The sequence below is a fragment of the Amblyomma maculatum genome, chromosome 1 (genome assembly GCF_055883805.1).
Source record: "Amblyomma maculatum isolate TAMU_Amacu chromosome 1, ASM5588380v1, whole genome shotgun sequence".
Lineage (NCBI taxonomy): Eukaryota > Metazoa > Arthropoda > Arachnida > Ixodida > Ixodidae > Amblyomma > Amblyomma maculatum.
Genome location: NC_139344.1, coordinates 465,081,960 through 465,096,874, shown reverse-complemented (window position 1 = coordinate 465,096,874; position 14,915 = coordinate 465,081,960). Strand labels below are relative to the sequence as shown.

General features: G+C 44.8%; 1 protein-coding gene and 1 pseudogene across 2 annotated transcripts in view; both read right to left on the bottom strand.

Annotated features, from left to right (window-relative positions):
* The window catches only part of LOC146209858 (uncharacterized), a 192,040-nt gene that overhangs the window by 51,485 nt on the left and 125,640 nt on the right, over positions 1-14,915 (bottom strand). For both annotated transcript variants that reach the window (XM_084604528.1, XM_084604520.1), the window contains exons 4-5: positions 9,295-9,398; positions 8,542-8,744 (exon numbers count right to left, since the gene is read on the bottom strand). In XM_084604528.1, the coding sequence (XP_084460654.1) occupies positions 8,542-8,744; positions 9,295-9,398 (307 nt within the window). The remainder of the gene's footprint in view (positions 1-8,541; positions 8,745-9,294; positions 9,399-14,915) is intronic.
* LOC146209859 (uncharacterized) lies at positions 13,168-14,819 on the bottom strand (annotated as a pseudogene).

Here is a 14,915-nt window from a genome sequence, read left to right as displayed (position 1 = left end):
TGCCTCATAATTAATGCCAATGATGCAGAGGATGTCACTATGTGTAATTTGCACGGAACCACTGAGGCGCGCGTCTGGCCTGGTAATTAAAAGATATTTTCTTTTATTAAAATTTATTGCAGCCCCAGACACATTGCTGTATTTGCCAAAAAAGATGAAGGCAGCTCAGGATGCTCTCTTCGTCACACAGACACAACGCAATGTCATCCGCGTGAGCAGTTACTCGCAGCGTCTGACACTCTAATAAAAGGAAGCCATGCAAGGATACTCTGGTCTGCAATGATGGTACTCAAATAAGACTCTAAGCGGAGAGCAAACAAAAGAGGCGAGAGGCGACAACCTTGTCGGACACCGTGGATTACAGGGACAGGGGTACTTTCTCACCCGTCAACCTCCAGTGTTCTTTGAATGCCATTAAACATGAAATTTCGCGGAAATTGAAAAACATTCATTACGCCAAATATGTAGCCATGTTTTAGGCGAACAAAAGCTTTTTCTTGATCTGAAGCAACAAGGATACCGCTTGCTGAGCATCTCTGTGTGTAATTCACGAATGGTATATGACAGTTTCTACAATAAAACTATTGGCACAAGAAATAAAAATGCGCTTTAAGTAAAACAACTGAAGGAAAAATAAACACACAAACACGTAATGAGTAGATGAGTAAACATAAATTGACCTAATTGTTTGATTGTCTCAATAGTTGCGATGTTTGAAAAATTAGCATATGTTCATGAAATACCGCAATTAAATAAGTTAAGAAAATTAATGTAATTTATATGAAGTAATACACAAAAAATTTGTTTAATAAAGGAAATCGAAAATAAGATAAATGCTAATGAAATGGGATAGAAGAAAGTAATTAGAGCTAAGCTCAAATAATTGCACTAATTGCAATGTAGCCATGCAATGGAAGGATGAAATATAAAAGCGTGGCAAATAAAACTTGCAGGTGCAGCTTCGACCATACTCTACTTTTTTTTTTTCACGTCTGCGATCACGAGATAGGCGGCATGCCAAGGCAAGGCTAATACGTCTCTGTAGTAACTGAATTAACTTTATTAACATTAACATAGAGTAAGGTGCACCACCTGAAGTTTTATAGTACTTCTAAGAATGCAATTCCTAATACCTGTTCATTTTATTGTGCAGGATCGAAAGCCCCATCGACAATAAACCTAGCATGCGGCAGCGCATGTGAAAACAAAATCACTGATTGAAACAAAAAATGCAGTGGGATGATTTCGAACAATTAAACACTTCATCCTCGCGAGCAGGACTGCAATGCCACTAAGAGGTCAGTTTCACTGCTATCTGAGTTAGACAGCAACGCCATCGCCGCGGTCTGCCATCCCACGTGTTCAACTGCCGGCCTTTCGCGTTGTGCATTGCAAGCCTAACTTCAATCCAAACTCATTTCTATGCGTATGCAGAGTGCGAGGGCACTTTCACTCGTTTGGCAACACGTTTGAAAGTGTGGAGGCCTTAATGGCAACTGAAAAAAGCGCCTAGAGGTTCCATCCAACAGGGCCACACATTGAACAGACGGAGATGCCAAACAATAATTTCGTTTAGCCCTGTCGTGAATGAACCCAGCCAAAGATCTAATGTTACCGCATTTTGAAAAGATAGTAGTGGTTTTTAAACCCCCTACAACTGCGTTTTCTTCCCCTTTATTTTCGTACTCAAAAAAAACCAAAGAAAAAAAATGAAGTTAGGTAGGTAGGAAGATTTATTTGACTCCGCGAGACCCGAGCCTCAGCATTCAAAGCGAACAAATAAGATCCTTTGCGTTGCTCTGTGTAGCTTGCCAACCTGAAATACCGATAAAATACTTCCAGAAAGCATTTGTGTACTAAGTGTACAATTTGTTTTCTGCGATTAGAGTAGATAAACATTTGTATCACGACAGGAAAGCAGCGCAAAGAAAGGGGATATTAACAGCGATGAACGCTCAGGCGCTTTTGAATCTTTTTTGACAGTGATAGCATGCCGGTGAGTCACAACGAATGCTCACGAGGTTAGGCTTATGTTATCCAGGAGCGCAATATGCACTATGCAAGAAACACGGACAGTCGAGCACCGTGAGGAGAGGCCGAACGCTGAATTCTACTCAGACATGAAAGGCTTTGTACACGACCTAAACAAAATTTGGGAGGGACGTGAGAACGAGGAAAACACAGGAGTAGCGCTAACTTCAACACAGCCTTTATTGCGTTAACGTGAATGAATTAACAGCGATTATTGTGGAAACAGGAGCCCACATATACATATCTCATTCGGTTGATGGAATGGGAGCAGTTAGGTATCAACGCCGATGGAGAATATCTCATTAATCTGCGATTCGCTGATTACACTGCCTTGTTAAGTAACTCAGGGGACCAATTGGAATTAATGATTACTGATCTAGACAGGGCGGCAGAAAGTTAGGTGGGCGGATGAGATTAAGAAGTTCGCAGGGGTCAAGTGGATGCAGCTAGCACAGAACCGGGTTAAGTGGAGAGATATGGGAGAGGCCTTCGCCCTGCAGTGGGTATAATCAGGCTGATGATGATGATGATGATGATGATGATCTAGACAGGAGAAGCAGAACGATACGTCTAAAAATTAATACGCAGAAGATTAATACTGAGGTAGAGCATTCGCCTCGCATTCGGGAGGTACGGGGTTCGATCCCCAGTGCCGCCGGGTACCCACCGGTTTCCAATGGGTACAAGATTTCCCCCGGCCTGGTGCTCGGCTCTGCTGGGGTGAAATGCTTGGGAAAATGGGCCAGGAACCAAAATGTGGGTTCAAGAAGAAAAAAAGGGCCACATAATGGGCTTTTGCCGCGCGAGGCGGGCTTATTGTTGTCCGATGGCGGAACGGATCACTGCCACATCGGAGCAACTATTTAGGCCGTGACACCTTTTCCCAAGCATTTCACCCCAGAAGAGCCGAGCACCAGGCCGGGAGAAAGCTTGTACCCATTGAAAAACCGGTAGGTAACCGGCGGCACCAGGGATCGAACCCGGTACCTCCCGAATGCGAGGCGGATGCTCTACCACAAGGCCACCGCTTCGGTAATGTAATGTAATGTGTAATAGCCTGTGAAAGGAAGAGCAGTTTAAAATAGGTAGCGAAGCGCCGGAAGTGGTAGACGATAATGTCTACTTAAGAAAGGTAGTGACCGCTGATCCGGACCACGAAAGGAAGGGAGGAGAATGAAGCGCATTTTGAAGGTACTCAAAAATAATGACTAGGAGCTTGCCAATATCACTCAAGCGAAAAGTGTATAACAGCTACATCCTGCCGATACTCACCTATGGGGCTGAAGAATGGCGATAACCAAAAATATTCTCTTAACTTGAGGATAACGCGGAGGGCTATGCAACGAAAAATGACAGGGGTAACGTTAGGAGAAAGGAAGCATGCAGAGTGGGTCAAAAAATAACTGAAGTTAATGATTTCTAGTTGAAATGAAGAAGACATGGGCATGGACGGGACATGTAGCGCGAAGAGAGGTCAACCGATGGTCTCTAAGAGTAACCAATTGAATCCCAGGGAAGGTAAGCGTAGCAGGGCGGAACAGGAAATTAGGTGGGTGGATGACGCTAAGAAATTCGCAGGGGTAAAGTGAATACAGCTAGCAAAGGACCATGGTAATTGTAGGAACATGGGGAGGGCTTTCGCCCGGCAGTGGGTATAGTCTGGTGGATGATGATGATGATTCTGTTTAGGAAGAAAAAGAGCAGCTATGCTTCCCGAGTTAGGATAATTTAACAATCTGTCCAAGCCTATTCCCTTCTGAGGTTCATTTCTAGTCCATTGGATATGTCTTCATCCTCTCAATTTTTTTCTGATCCATGTTTCTTCGTTTCTCTGGTTGCGAGCGCCGAAGTTCAAACTCGCGCTCTTTCACTCTGTATTTACTCCAAGATCCTGCCCGGGAAAACTCGGCGTTGCTTGATGGCTTCCCCCCTTCGGTCCATCACGGAGCAAGGCTGTGCAAGATCTTTCGCGCAGAGTGGCGGAGATAAGCTTGCTTCTACCGATACTGTCTGCGCACCAGTGATGAAAATGAGAGACGAGCGCACCAGATTGGTGAAGTTTTTCAGATTGCTTGATAACTCGACGGAGGCCTTCTGGTACCAGGCCTTAGGCAGTCTCTGTCCTCTGGTGCCTCGTCGGAGGGTTTATACTACCAGTAATCAAATCCACACCTTCGACAATTTTGATTTCCTGGAAGGTGGAGCAGGACTTTGAGTCTTGGTACAGGGTTCGCTGTCAAGCCTAGGAAGGCTTAGCGGAACTTCTAGCTTGTATCCGGGAAGTAGGGAGGCGTGCACCAGTGCATGACAGTGGGTCGTTTGTGTCCCAGGTAGTGAACCTTCTCCTAAAATCAGGACAGGAGAATCCTGATCTGCGACTCAAACAAACGGCACCTGCCTTCATGAGCATGGTCGATGTGCACTCCCAGAGGATGAAAAAGGGCGGTTTTGCGCTGCTTAGCCATGAGGTGTTCCGTGAAAAAACGTACGAAGCCGTCCATGGTGATTTCAACGAAACTCACTGGATTTCGATAACGAAAGTCGCCGCGAGCGATGAAGCTTTGTGAGGAGCCCCACCTGATAAGTGTTGTGAAGAAAATAGAAAGCAGTGACTGTGACTTCCTGGAAATCCTTTTTTAGACATATACGCACGAGGTACATATCCTTTTCGGGTCATCGCTTAGGAGTCAAGCACGTGCCAAAAGTGTACCGAAAATTTTCTGCAAGTTAATCTGAAATTTTTCAGCGTGGTTGATCCGTTCCTGAGTAAAGATTCTTGTGCCGTTATTGGCTGCATTAGATCTAGTCCCCACAAAAATATCACAGCCTTCTCTATAGACATCAGAGATTTGTTTTATTTATTTACGCATGAAGATGTGCTGTCCTGAATAGAGAACGCCATTGACGTATGTGGGACCAATCGATTTTCAGAACGCTTGTGGTATATGAGTACGCCGTTTTTTTAGACCTACCATCGTTGTAAATGACGTCAACCAATCTGGCTTTGGCAATAACAATTAGCTGAAAAAACAGGGTGTTTGCGTAAGATTCAGTATTGACCCATTTTAAGACTTCTTCTAGCTCATTGTATACCAAGGTTCTTCTTGAGCCTCTAGGTGACCTTAGGATTTTAAATATTTCCGTTCTGTTGATGCCGTTTCAATTGTTTTAGATAGAACTGTTTTTAGTGGCCCTATAGTCTCCAACATTTTAGACGCCTTTAATGCATGCTTTAGGCCCCTTACCCTTACCTTACCCCTTACCCATCAGTTTCCCGCGCAGGACAGCACGAGGCTTTTATATCAGCGACTCCGTTTTGACCAAGATCATGCGTGCTGGTTGTCTGAGCCTAGAGGTAACAAGCCTCCTATGCCATACAACCCTGCGCACTCAAAGCTTGTATTGAGAAGTATTATTCTTTTCTTCTTCTAGAGCGCTCTCGGTAAGCCGCTCAACATGCTGTTGACGAAAGTTTACAAAAGCAGGTAAAGCGCTTCCTAAACAAGTCATTGTTTCAGTCGCTGAAGGCCTGCACTGCAGATTGAGAGCCGAATCGCGCATGAGTGACGAACGGAGAGCAGAAGAGAAAAATACAATTGAAGAAAAACCCTACCTGCTGATTTCTCACAATCTAAGGAAGGTAGGGCAAAGTTCTGGATTCAATGTTATATTTACGACAACAACAAAAAATAAAGCTTTTGAGCGTATGCAAAAAGGCCTGTACGACGCCAACGCGGCAACATTATTGCAGAGTTCAATGTAAAATCTCTACCTGCCCTGCATAAGGCGTTGTCTATAGTATTCCACTTTATCATTTAAAGTGTTGAAAGTTAGGGCTGATCCTATGTAGGTCTCGTTCTCGTTATTCCCGTGCTATTATTCTTAGTTGAAAAAAAAAATTGGAACAGTAGGATATGGGTCCTCATATCTGTATTTTATATCGTTCATTATAGTCTTTTACAGCACCACCTCACCATGGGCTCTTTCTGACTAACGAGTAATTTCTGTGCTGACCGTGTTTTGACGATTTTCTATAAGGCGTTTCCTATTTTACACGCCGCGCATGCTAAAGTGGCTGCCTTTTGGGTCATTTGAGGTCGCGGATGTCTTGTCTTTTCTTTCTACATGCGTGTTTTTTCCACTGTTTGTTTTTGCTAACATAGCCATAAATTGCTAATTAGATCGATCAGTTATTCTCGCAGTTTGTATTGCTTCTTACGGATATAAAATAGCGGAAGATTTGAGATTTACTATTTTCGTTTGTATTGAAAGACGCTCGCCCACCTTTTTTAAAACTAAGTCAGAGCACTGCGTTGCCGAGCAACTTTTTTCTGACCATTAAATTATTTGACATTAAAATATATGTAGGAGCTTTTGTGGAAAGATGCAACTTTACGCAGTAAAGTGTACTTTAAGTGGAAATACTATTTATTCGAAAAACATTTCATTAACACGTGCCCTTAACCATCGCTGGCCAAAAACGCGAACAGTCACAATACCACAATTTTTCAGATTCCCATGCAGGGTGTACGGAAGAGGCGGCACCTCATAGAGAGTGGTTGAAGAAAGAAGAAGCAACTGTCTAGAGCCCATTCACGATCGCTACAGTGCCTAGAATATAGAATATAATTTAGGCACTGCACTGTAGCCAACACAAGAGCAACCAATGCTCCGCCGCGCCAGTACGACGTTGATATCACAAAATGATTTGGAGAAGTTTGAAAAAAAAAAAAAAAAACAGGCATTGCGGCCGCAGTGTCCACTTGTGCGGCGAGGATTGCTGATTGAGCAGCAGATTCCCCACGCATACTATTGCTCTCTTGGTGGGCACTCAGCCTGTCCCCTTGAACCAAGCAGGTATCAGCTATCACGAAACCACGAGAAAGCAGAAATATGAGCAAAGTAGGAGCTTCGCCATGCGTGATATCATTAAAAAAGCGTTAGCAATCTTTTCAAGTTAATGAAATTCCCTCCGCTATCATAGTGCGTCACCTAGTTGTCAAGGCTATTCGACTGAAGTGGACCGTAAGGATGAAATGTAAATTGTGGAAATGTGATGTGAAATCTCCCACTTTATTTTGCTTTTCGTTCCAGATCATTCGCTAGCTCAGGAATATACTGCAATTCTAAGCCAGGATTGCCATAGCCGAAAGATAATCGCCCAGCGCTCCCTTCAATCTCTGTGGCCATTCGTAATCGGGTGTAGTATTCATTACATGAGTCTTTAGTTATCTGGTGAGGCTTTCAACACCTCAATTCCTACGGAGCACGGAGAGCACGGTAGCTGATTGCAGCCCCTCCAAATGTACCAGACCAAATGTCAATGCTCACACTGATTTTTGCATGAAGACACCATTCGGTGTCCAACTTGGTATAATTTCTTTTTCGAAGTCATTTAACGCATTTTCACACCGTAAAGGTATGAAAGAAAATCATCTTTATGTAGACTGGGCGATGTTTTAGGCCAGCAAGGCTCTTTTTTTTTTTTTTACAGTGTGTGTTTAGTGAAGGAGTCAATAAAAAGGTTATGTTCTTGGTATTATTTAAAAAAGAGAAAGAAGCGGCTACACCATTCGACGACTGTTTTAGATTAAATGCGTAAAGCTGGAGGAACAGTTGGTTTGTAGTTCTTTTTATCTTTAATGGCAGAGTTGGTTTCGTGCAATGTGTTATAAATTTTGAGAAATAATACGCATCGCTACATTCCCAGCCCAAGTTGTCTGCTGAGACCATGGGGCAGGGACCGACAAACAAACAAAAAGCGACAAGCTCAGCGGTGTGTTGTCGGAAATGGGTGTTTGGCTAGAACACTGGCTGTAGTATTATCATGAACTTGTCAGTCCTATCCGCTTGAAATCATATTCAAAGCGGCTCTGATACTGGTCTGTAGTTAATGTCAAAGCTAGCCGTACATCGGCAAAATTTGGATGTGAACACATTAGCATTTCATGAAGTGATAAATGGCACTGTGGTTGTTGAACTATAATCGCTGCGCGGTTAACGCGGCTGATGCGGACACAACCTAGAAAGTAGTCCACTTTACAAGTAAAATCCCCAATTTCACACCTTCTCCGACTGGGACGGTAAACGAAAATCAATACACGAAGATGTTTGGCATCACTCGTCATAATAAATGATATTTCTGCTTTCACTTTTTTGTTTTTTATTAACTCGATATGGGCACTAGTTTGGGTGTTTAGGGCAACGAATGCATTCGGTCTATTACGTACACGTGGCTGAAAATCTTTCTACATAAAATGAACAGTAACGATAACTTAACAGCCAACCGCGACTTCCGCAGCATTGAAGCAAATTACGTGGTTCCCTTATTACTATGATTAGCGTGAATATTAAGGATTTCTTTTGGGATCTAACAAAAGAATACAAAGCTAGGATCATTAAAAAAAAGGTGATAGTTCAAGCTCTTTAGATCATATCGCTATTATTCTGCAGTTTCGATCACAGCACTCTATACCGCCGCAGTTCTAACTCGTCAAAGCCATTGCTTACCTATTTAGCTGAACCGATGCTTTGAACGCGTACATGGTAATCTCCACTCCTTTGGGCAGACCAGAGGTGCCCGACGTGTACGTGTATACCATGACGTGGGTGCGCGTGTCGTCCACGCAAGGTTCTTCGAATCTGCCGGGATCCCGGCTCTCAAAGTCTTGAATGCAGTGAAACCCGTCGACCCGGTCCACGCAAAAGAGACCCTGTGAAAGATTCGTATGCTTTACAAGCGTCAATCGTTATGCAATTTTCCCAGCTTTTTTTTTTTTTTCGCAGCCAATGGTCTATTTTAAACTGCCCATCGAGAAATTCATGCTGCACTGCCTGGGCGTAAGGAATACCGCTGAAACTGACAACACATAAAAGTCACCCTTCTGCTCGTTCTAGCAAGATTAACTTCCACGTTTATATTTTTAAATGCTATGCAAGGCCAGTCAGTACTTCAGCAGTGTCATCGCGCACTGGTGAGTACGTGCAGGAGCACCGTGTGCAAAGTTTTTTCCAATTCTCAAGCAAAGTCGAGCAATACAGTTTGCTTTTGTGTGGCAGCAATCTTTAAACAGAACGAGACCTGGAATTCGAAAGCCCTATGAATCGCACATCAAATATGCGCGCATGACTAACAACGTTGCAGGCGATTTGATAGGTACCTTCGTAGAAAGGAAGTCAACATGTATAAAAGATACCATTCTCAAAAAGAGGAAGAAGTCAAATTACGTTTTCGTTAATACAGCGGCATAAAACGTTTCTCACCTTGAAAGGTCGGGATTTGTGGATGTTCAAGATTTTGTGAACGTTCTGATTTTCCGTCAAGATGAATGTGGCACCGCTGTCTTCCACTTGGTACAAAACCTCTCCTGCGAGTAAAGTAATGTCCCTTCGTTCACATACAAAAAGTAACAAGAACCTTACCTTCTTTTTTTAAGGTAACAGTGGTGCGATGAATGGCTGTTTTTATTTCCGAAAGAAGGGTTCGCGAAGGAATACATGTCCCTGTAGAGGTGTTCAGGATTTGTCAATATCACTGTGAACACTGTAATATCTTCAAATGCAGAGAGGAGTCTTTTTAAATGCGTGTTTAGTGCGACTGTCATAAAATGTAATCATTTCGCACAGAATCTATTGAGCGACCGCAGTGGGCCGGTTGAGTTTCTGTTCTAAGGTATGACTAAGTTACGCTGTGGGGTGGTGTGCCTGTCCAGCATGAGCTCTTTGAAATACTTAACGTGCGGTAATTCTGAAATTATAATTCACTGCGACAATAGTTAGTCGTACAGTACATTTTAGTTCAGTTATAGGAGGCACAGAGAAGTGCACTACTTGAATATACGAACAATTAAGACGCCTTCTAATAATGTACAGTAGATATTATCCGAGCATGCTAAACACGGGAAATTAGACAGCAATATACTTCCATCTACTAGCGTCTCAAGGTCTAGTGAGACACAGTTTGATTGGCGTTTCGGCGCATTCCATGTCGAGCATGAAAACAGGAAAACAAAACAAGCCTTTGTTCGCCATAACATCAAACACATATCTTACAGAATATTGACTGTAGGGTCTATATTGCTTTTAGAGCCATCATTTATATAACTGTGCATGGCACTCACGTATATGAAGTCACGCCGGGCTTCGGACGTCCTAACACGTGTGTCGCAATATAGATCTACGTGAGGATAATTTTTCTCCAGATACATAAGCGTATCTGCAATTCTTAAACCTCAGACGACATGCGGCATTTCCGAACAGTACTACGCTTCATTGGCTTTCTACAACTTTAAGAATTATTTTTGTGGCCTGTATTTGGCCCCTCGCAAACATAACCTGAGATATAGTAAAATTAAGGAGTACTTCAAATGTCCATAGTGTTAACATTATACCGCCTAATAAACTAGATCATTAAACGTGCACCATTCGTAGCGAAACAAGGCGCGTTCGTTGTGCTAATAAGGAGCGTGCTGCGAACCCCTAATTCCGCAGCGTTTCCTCGTGTGGTGCGCGTTAATTTGATGTACCCTATCCTGTTCTATATCTTTCCTATATATCTATATTCTATACATGTTTTGTTATTCAGCTGTGCTTTTGAAATGCATGTTTCTGAGAAATATCTTTCTTTCCCCACATACAGAACGTCGACCCTCGGCCGGCAAAAGAGAGTGCAAAAAAGCAAGGCCTACATATGAATATGATTATTGTCTTGCGAAGGCGTTAACGCAAATCATGCAAAATACTTTAATTGTGATTGGTATCCTTTGTTCTCAAGAAGCAAGGGCTGTTTTAAAGGTCAACAAACTTGGTTTAGTTCTGGGACTGACAGAATAAGCTCACCATAGCGTATCCGATGAAAAATATCTGATTCTTGTTGTACCGTTCCATTCCAGGAACAACAGCCATCTTCTAGTACTCTTCGTACTTTGTGAGAAATCCTGTGTGCTCTCATTCCGAAAGCAGTACGGGTTTCAAATGAAACCATTTATTTACATAACTGATTTAAGAGCCTTAATGCTCACACACATGTACGTACAATCTTCGGCTCAGTTGAGGAATGGTCCCTGGGCAAATGCAAATTGCCAAAGCCGTCACCGTCCACAAAGCTGGACGCGCCTCAGATATAGGGAATTGCAGGCGAACATTCAATCTACGTTAGCCTTTAAAGCTCTTGAGAAGGTTATTTAATTAACAATAAATAGGCTCCCCGGAAAAAACTCTGGGCTGTCAGACTGCCAGTTTACTTTAGGTAAACTGTTAGAGATTGCCCTGATAAAGAAAACCAAAATTACTGGTGGCTTAACTCAGCTAGGCCAGGGTACACATAAATAAATCTACGGTTAGGACTCGTTTAGCTTGTGCATGTGATGAGCGGTACTGCAGTAAGCAGGACAACTAAATTGGTCGCCCACAAATTCAGCCTTAAACGAACACGTAGAATAGGCCCTTGCTGACAGTCTGACGGTGTGGTCGTTTAACTGCCGTGTAGCCGTGTCTTCCCCGGTGTAGTTTTGTCTACTGATATTTCGGTACCGACGAGCCGTCTTTGTCGTTCAGCGGCTCAACGGTGTCTCTTCGCAAGACGTTTCTCTCGTTCTTCGCGCGGCTCGGCCACCCGCTGAATCTTTCTGGCCCCGTTTTCACGCTGTCGGCTGGCCTCGTACCTATACTGCTGCCGTGACGAGCACAGCCGTTCTCTTTCCATGCAATGAACCAATCGCCCCGGCGTTTATTGCAACTGCGCGGCCCCACTCGGCGCAGGCTCAATGTGGCGCATAGCAAAGTGATGACGACACGCGCGGCGGAGCGACGTCCCGCGGCGCAGACCTGTGGTTCCGGCGCAACTCACTGCCATGGTAACGGCGAATGCGCAGTAGTGGCCTCGGCCCGGCTCCGCAAAATGCGCCGATTCTAGCTTGGTATAGCTTTCGGCACGAAAAGTAGCTATAATAGAGCATTTAAAGAAAGGGTTCTTGTTCTTGGAATATATACAGATTTTACCAAACCATTACATTTAACAAATCATGGTTTTCTGCTAAAAAAATTTAACCGTATGGCATTAAGAACGCAGCTTCTCCTAACTACAGTCTTACTTAAAAAAAAAAAAAGAACACTTTGTTTTTTATTACCATACTTTGTCACTTATTGAGGGGATCAGTTCTGGCGTTACATAGGGAAGCACTGAGTAAAAAGAGTTGCAGTCACTGACCAAGTCAACATGACTTTACTCAACTACCATGCCTGACCAGACGAACCTTCGTCGAACCCTTGACTATAGGGAAGCATTCTTGGATACCTTTTATTCCTGCTGTATATTGCCGCGAAACCTTCAAGACTGTGTTGTTTTTCAACAGCCGCCGGCATACAGGCTTATCACTCTGATTCTGGATTGCGTATCAGTTCCGTAATCTTTGTCTGTTAATGCTCGATGTCGCGAGTCACACCTTTATCAGTTTCGTTGTAGCGCAAGATGCACCGAGAGCTATCTCGAAGATTCCGGCCACTCGCGTGTCTTTCCACAATGTTCCAGTCCGTGCTGGTAGCTGTTTGCGACGTTATCTGGATTGTTCTGTGCAGCCTTTAAATTGAGCGTTGACGACTGTGGCGGGCATTCTTTGTTCGACGATCGACGAGCACGTTTGTTTCTATCGCCGCAGCCGATTTGCTTAGTTCTTTTGCGGGCGCAAGTCAACCCAAATAAAGAGTTTCTTTAGTGCAATCATCGACCCTTCATTTGTGTCGTCGACCTCGTCACCACTACGTGACAATATAATTTACTTAGCTTCAGCTCCCACTTGGTACATATTATTGCTTTTGCCGACGGTGAAGGTAGCGCGGTGTTGTAGGCTTTAGGCGGTCCAGGGAGACAACGGGGTCGCATCCGTTGACACGCAGTGTATAAGTTTGGCTGTCCCACTCGACGACGAGATGGGGTCTAGTTTTGGGTGCCTGAATTTGGCGGCGGGCACAATCCACGCGTACGAAAACGCATGCTCTGTATCTCAAATCGTGGTCGACAAATATGGTCGACTTGTACTGGCGGGCGTGTGTAAGAGGAAGAGGAGGAATCAACACTTATTAATTAGGCCCGAAGTCATTCGGTGGTGCATGCAGGCAGGCACAAGACGGGGTGGTTCCCTAGTTGCGGGGCCCATATTTTTCCAGCAGTTCCTGGCCCCTGTCCATCAGTGCGAGCTGAAACGATAGGGCGGAGCTGAATAACAAGATCTCCCTTCGCTAAAGGGGATGGGGAATAGGGGTATTAGTGGGAAGTGGAGGAGGGGCGGCTTTGAGTTTTGTGCATCGTATTCTGCCAAAACGTGCGGTACGGTGCCCTTTTTTTTTTTTGCGAAAAGGATAAAGCATGTCGTGTTCTGCAGGTTACATGTGTTTCGTCAGTACAGGATTCGCAAGAGATCTCGCCTGCGCTCGACGCAGGATCGTCTGTTGTTGCCTGGTGAGTTTGGGATGCGGTTCTGGCAGTCTGAACCTCTCCTCTCGGTCAGTTCAGTTCAGTCGTTCAGTCGTGTCACTCTTCGTGACCCTATTGACCATATCACGCCATGCTTTCTGGTCTCTCACTGTCTTCCTAACATCACATAACTTCATCTGCAGCGCCTCGAGGATGCCATCTAACCATCGCGTTCGCTACCCACCCCTGCTCCGATGACCCTCAACCTTTCCCAACATCACATCTATTTCCAGCGACTCCTCTCTTCTCATCAGATGACCAAAGTAGCTGAGGTTTAACATTAGAACTGGACCCTCCAATGAGCAGTCAGGGTTTATGTTCGACAATATTGACTCATTTGATCTTCCGGCAGTCCAAGGAACTCTCAAGAGTCTCCGCCAGCACCGCAGTTCAAATGCGCCAATTCTTCGGCGGTCAGCCTTCTTCACATTCTAACTCTCACATCCATACATCACAAATGGAAAGACCATAGCACGAGTCATACGGATCTTGGTTGGCAGTCTAATGTCTCTGCTATTTACTAGGCGGTCAAGGCTAGCCATGGCTCTTTTTCCCAGAAGCAGGCGTCTCCTAAATTCATCGGTGCAATTTTATTCTGGGATAATCTCTCGGTACATCCGGGTAATCTCCCGAAAGTTGGTAACCGGATTCGGTAGCTCTTCCGGCTCGTGTTCGCCCCGGATTGACATTTCTCGGGCATGGTTGTCGGCAATGGCGTTGCCTGTTGTCTGCGAGTGATCTGGGACCTGCACGAGCTCTACGGCTCATCCAGGAGGCTTGCACTTCGATAGAGTGGCTCGGGAGGAGATCGGCCCCCTGCGGAAGCTTCTGTAGGCTGTCTTTGAGTCGGTGACCACAGTGTTCACGCTCGGCTGTACGAGTGCGAGGGCCATGGCCATTTCTTCGGCAACTGCGGGATCTGTTGTCTTTATGGACGCACTGACGACCAGCCCGTTTTTTTATGTAACCATTACCGCTGCATAGTCACTATGAAGGCGTCCGCGTAGAGGACCCTGGGATTCTCTTCCAGCTTCCAGGCTATGGCTTTGGCCCGTGCAGTGCGCCTTTCATCGTTCTTGCCCGGCGTCATGTTCCGGGGAAGGGGTTTGGTCTGAATGGTCGTCTTCCAATCTTCCGGAAGGGCTTCCTTGATGGGTACTGGATGAATCTGCCATTCTATCTTGCGTAGGACTGCTCGTCTCTGTTCCATGTGACTAAGCTGGATTCTCTGATTATAGAGGTGGGCTTCAATGAGCCTCTCCACCGTGTTGTGGGCGCCCATGCCTAGCAGTATTTGCGTGGACGAGTATGTGGGCATGCCCAGTGTAGGACGAGCGGAGGTAAGAGACAGGAGAGTAGCTGGGTGTTCAGCGTAATGTATAGCAGGAGGACAGACGGCGCTCTTGCTGAGGGT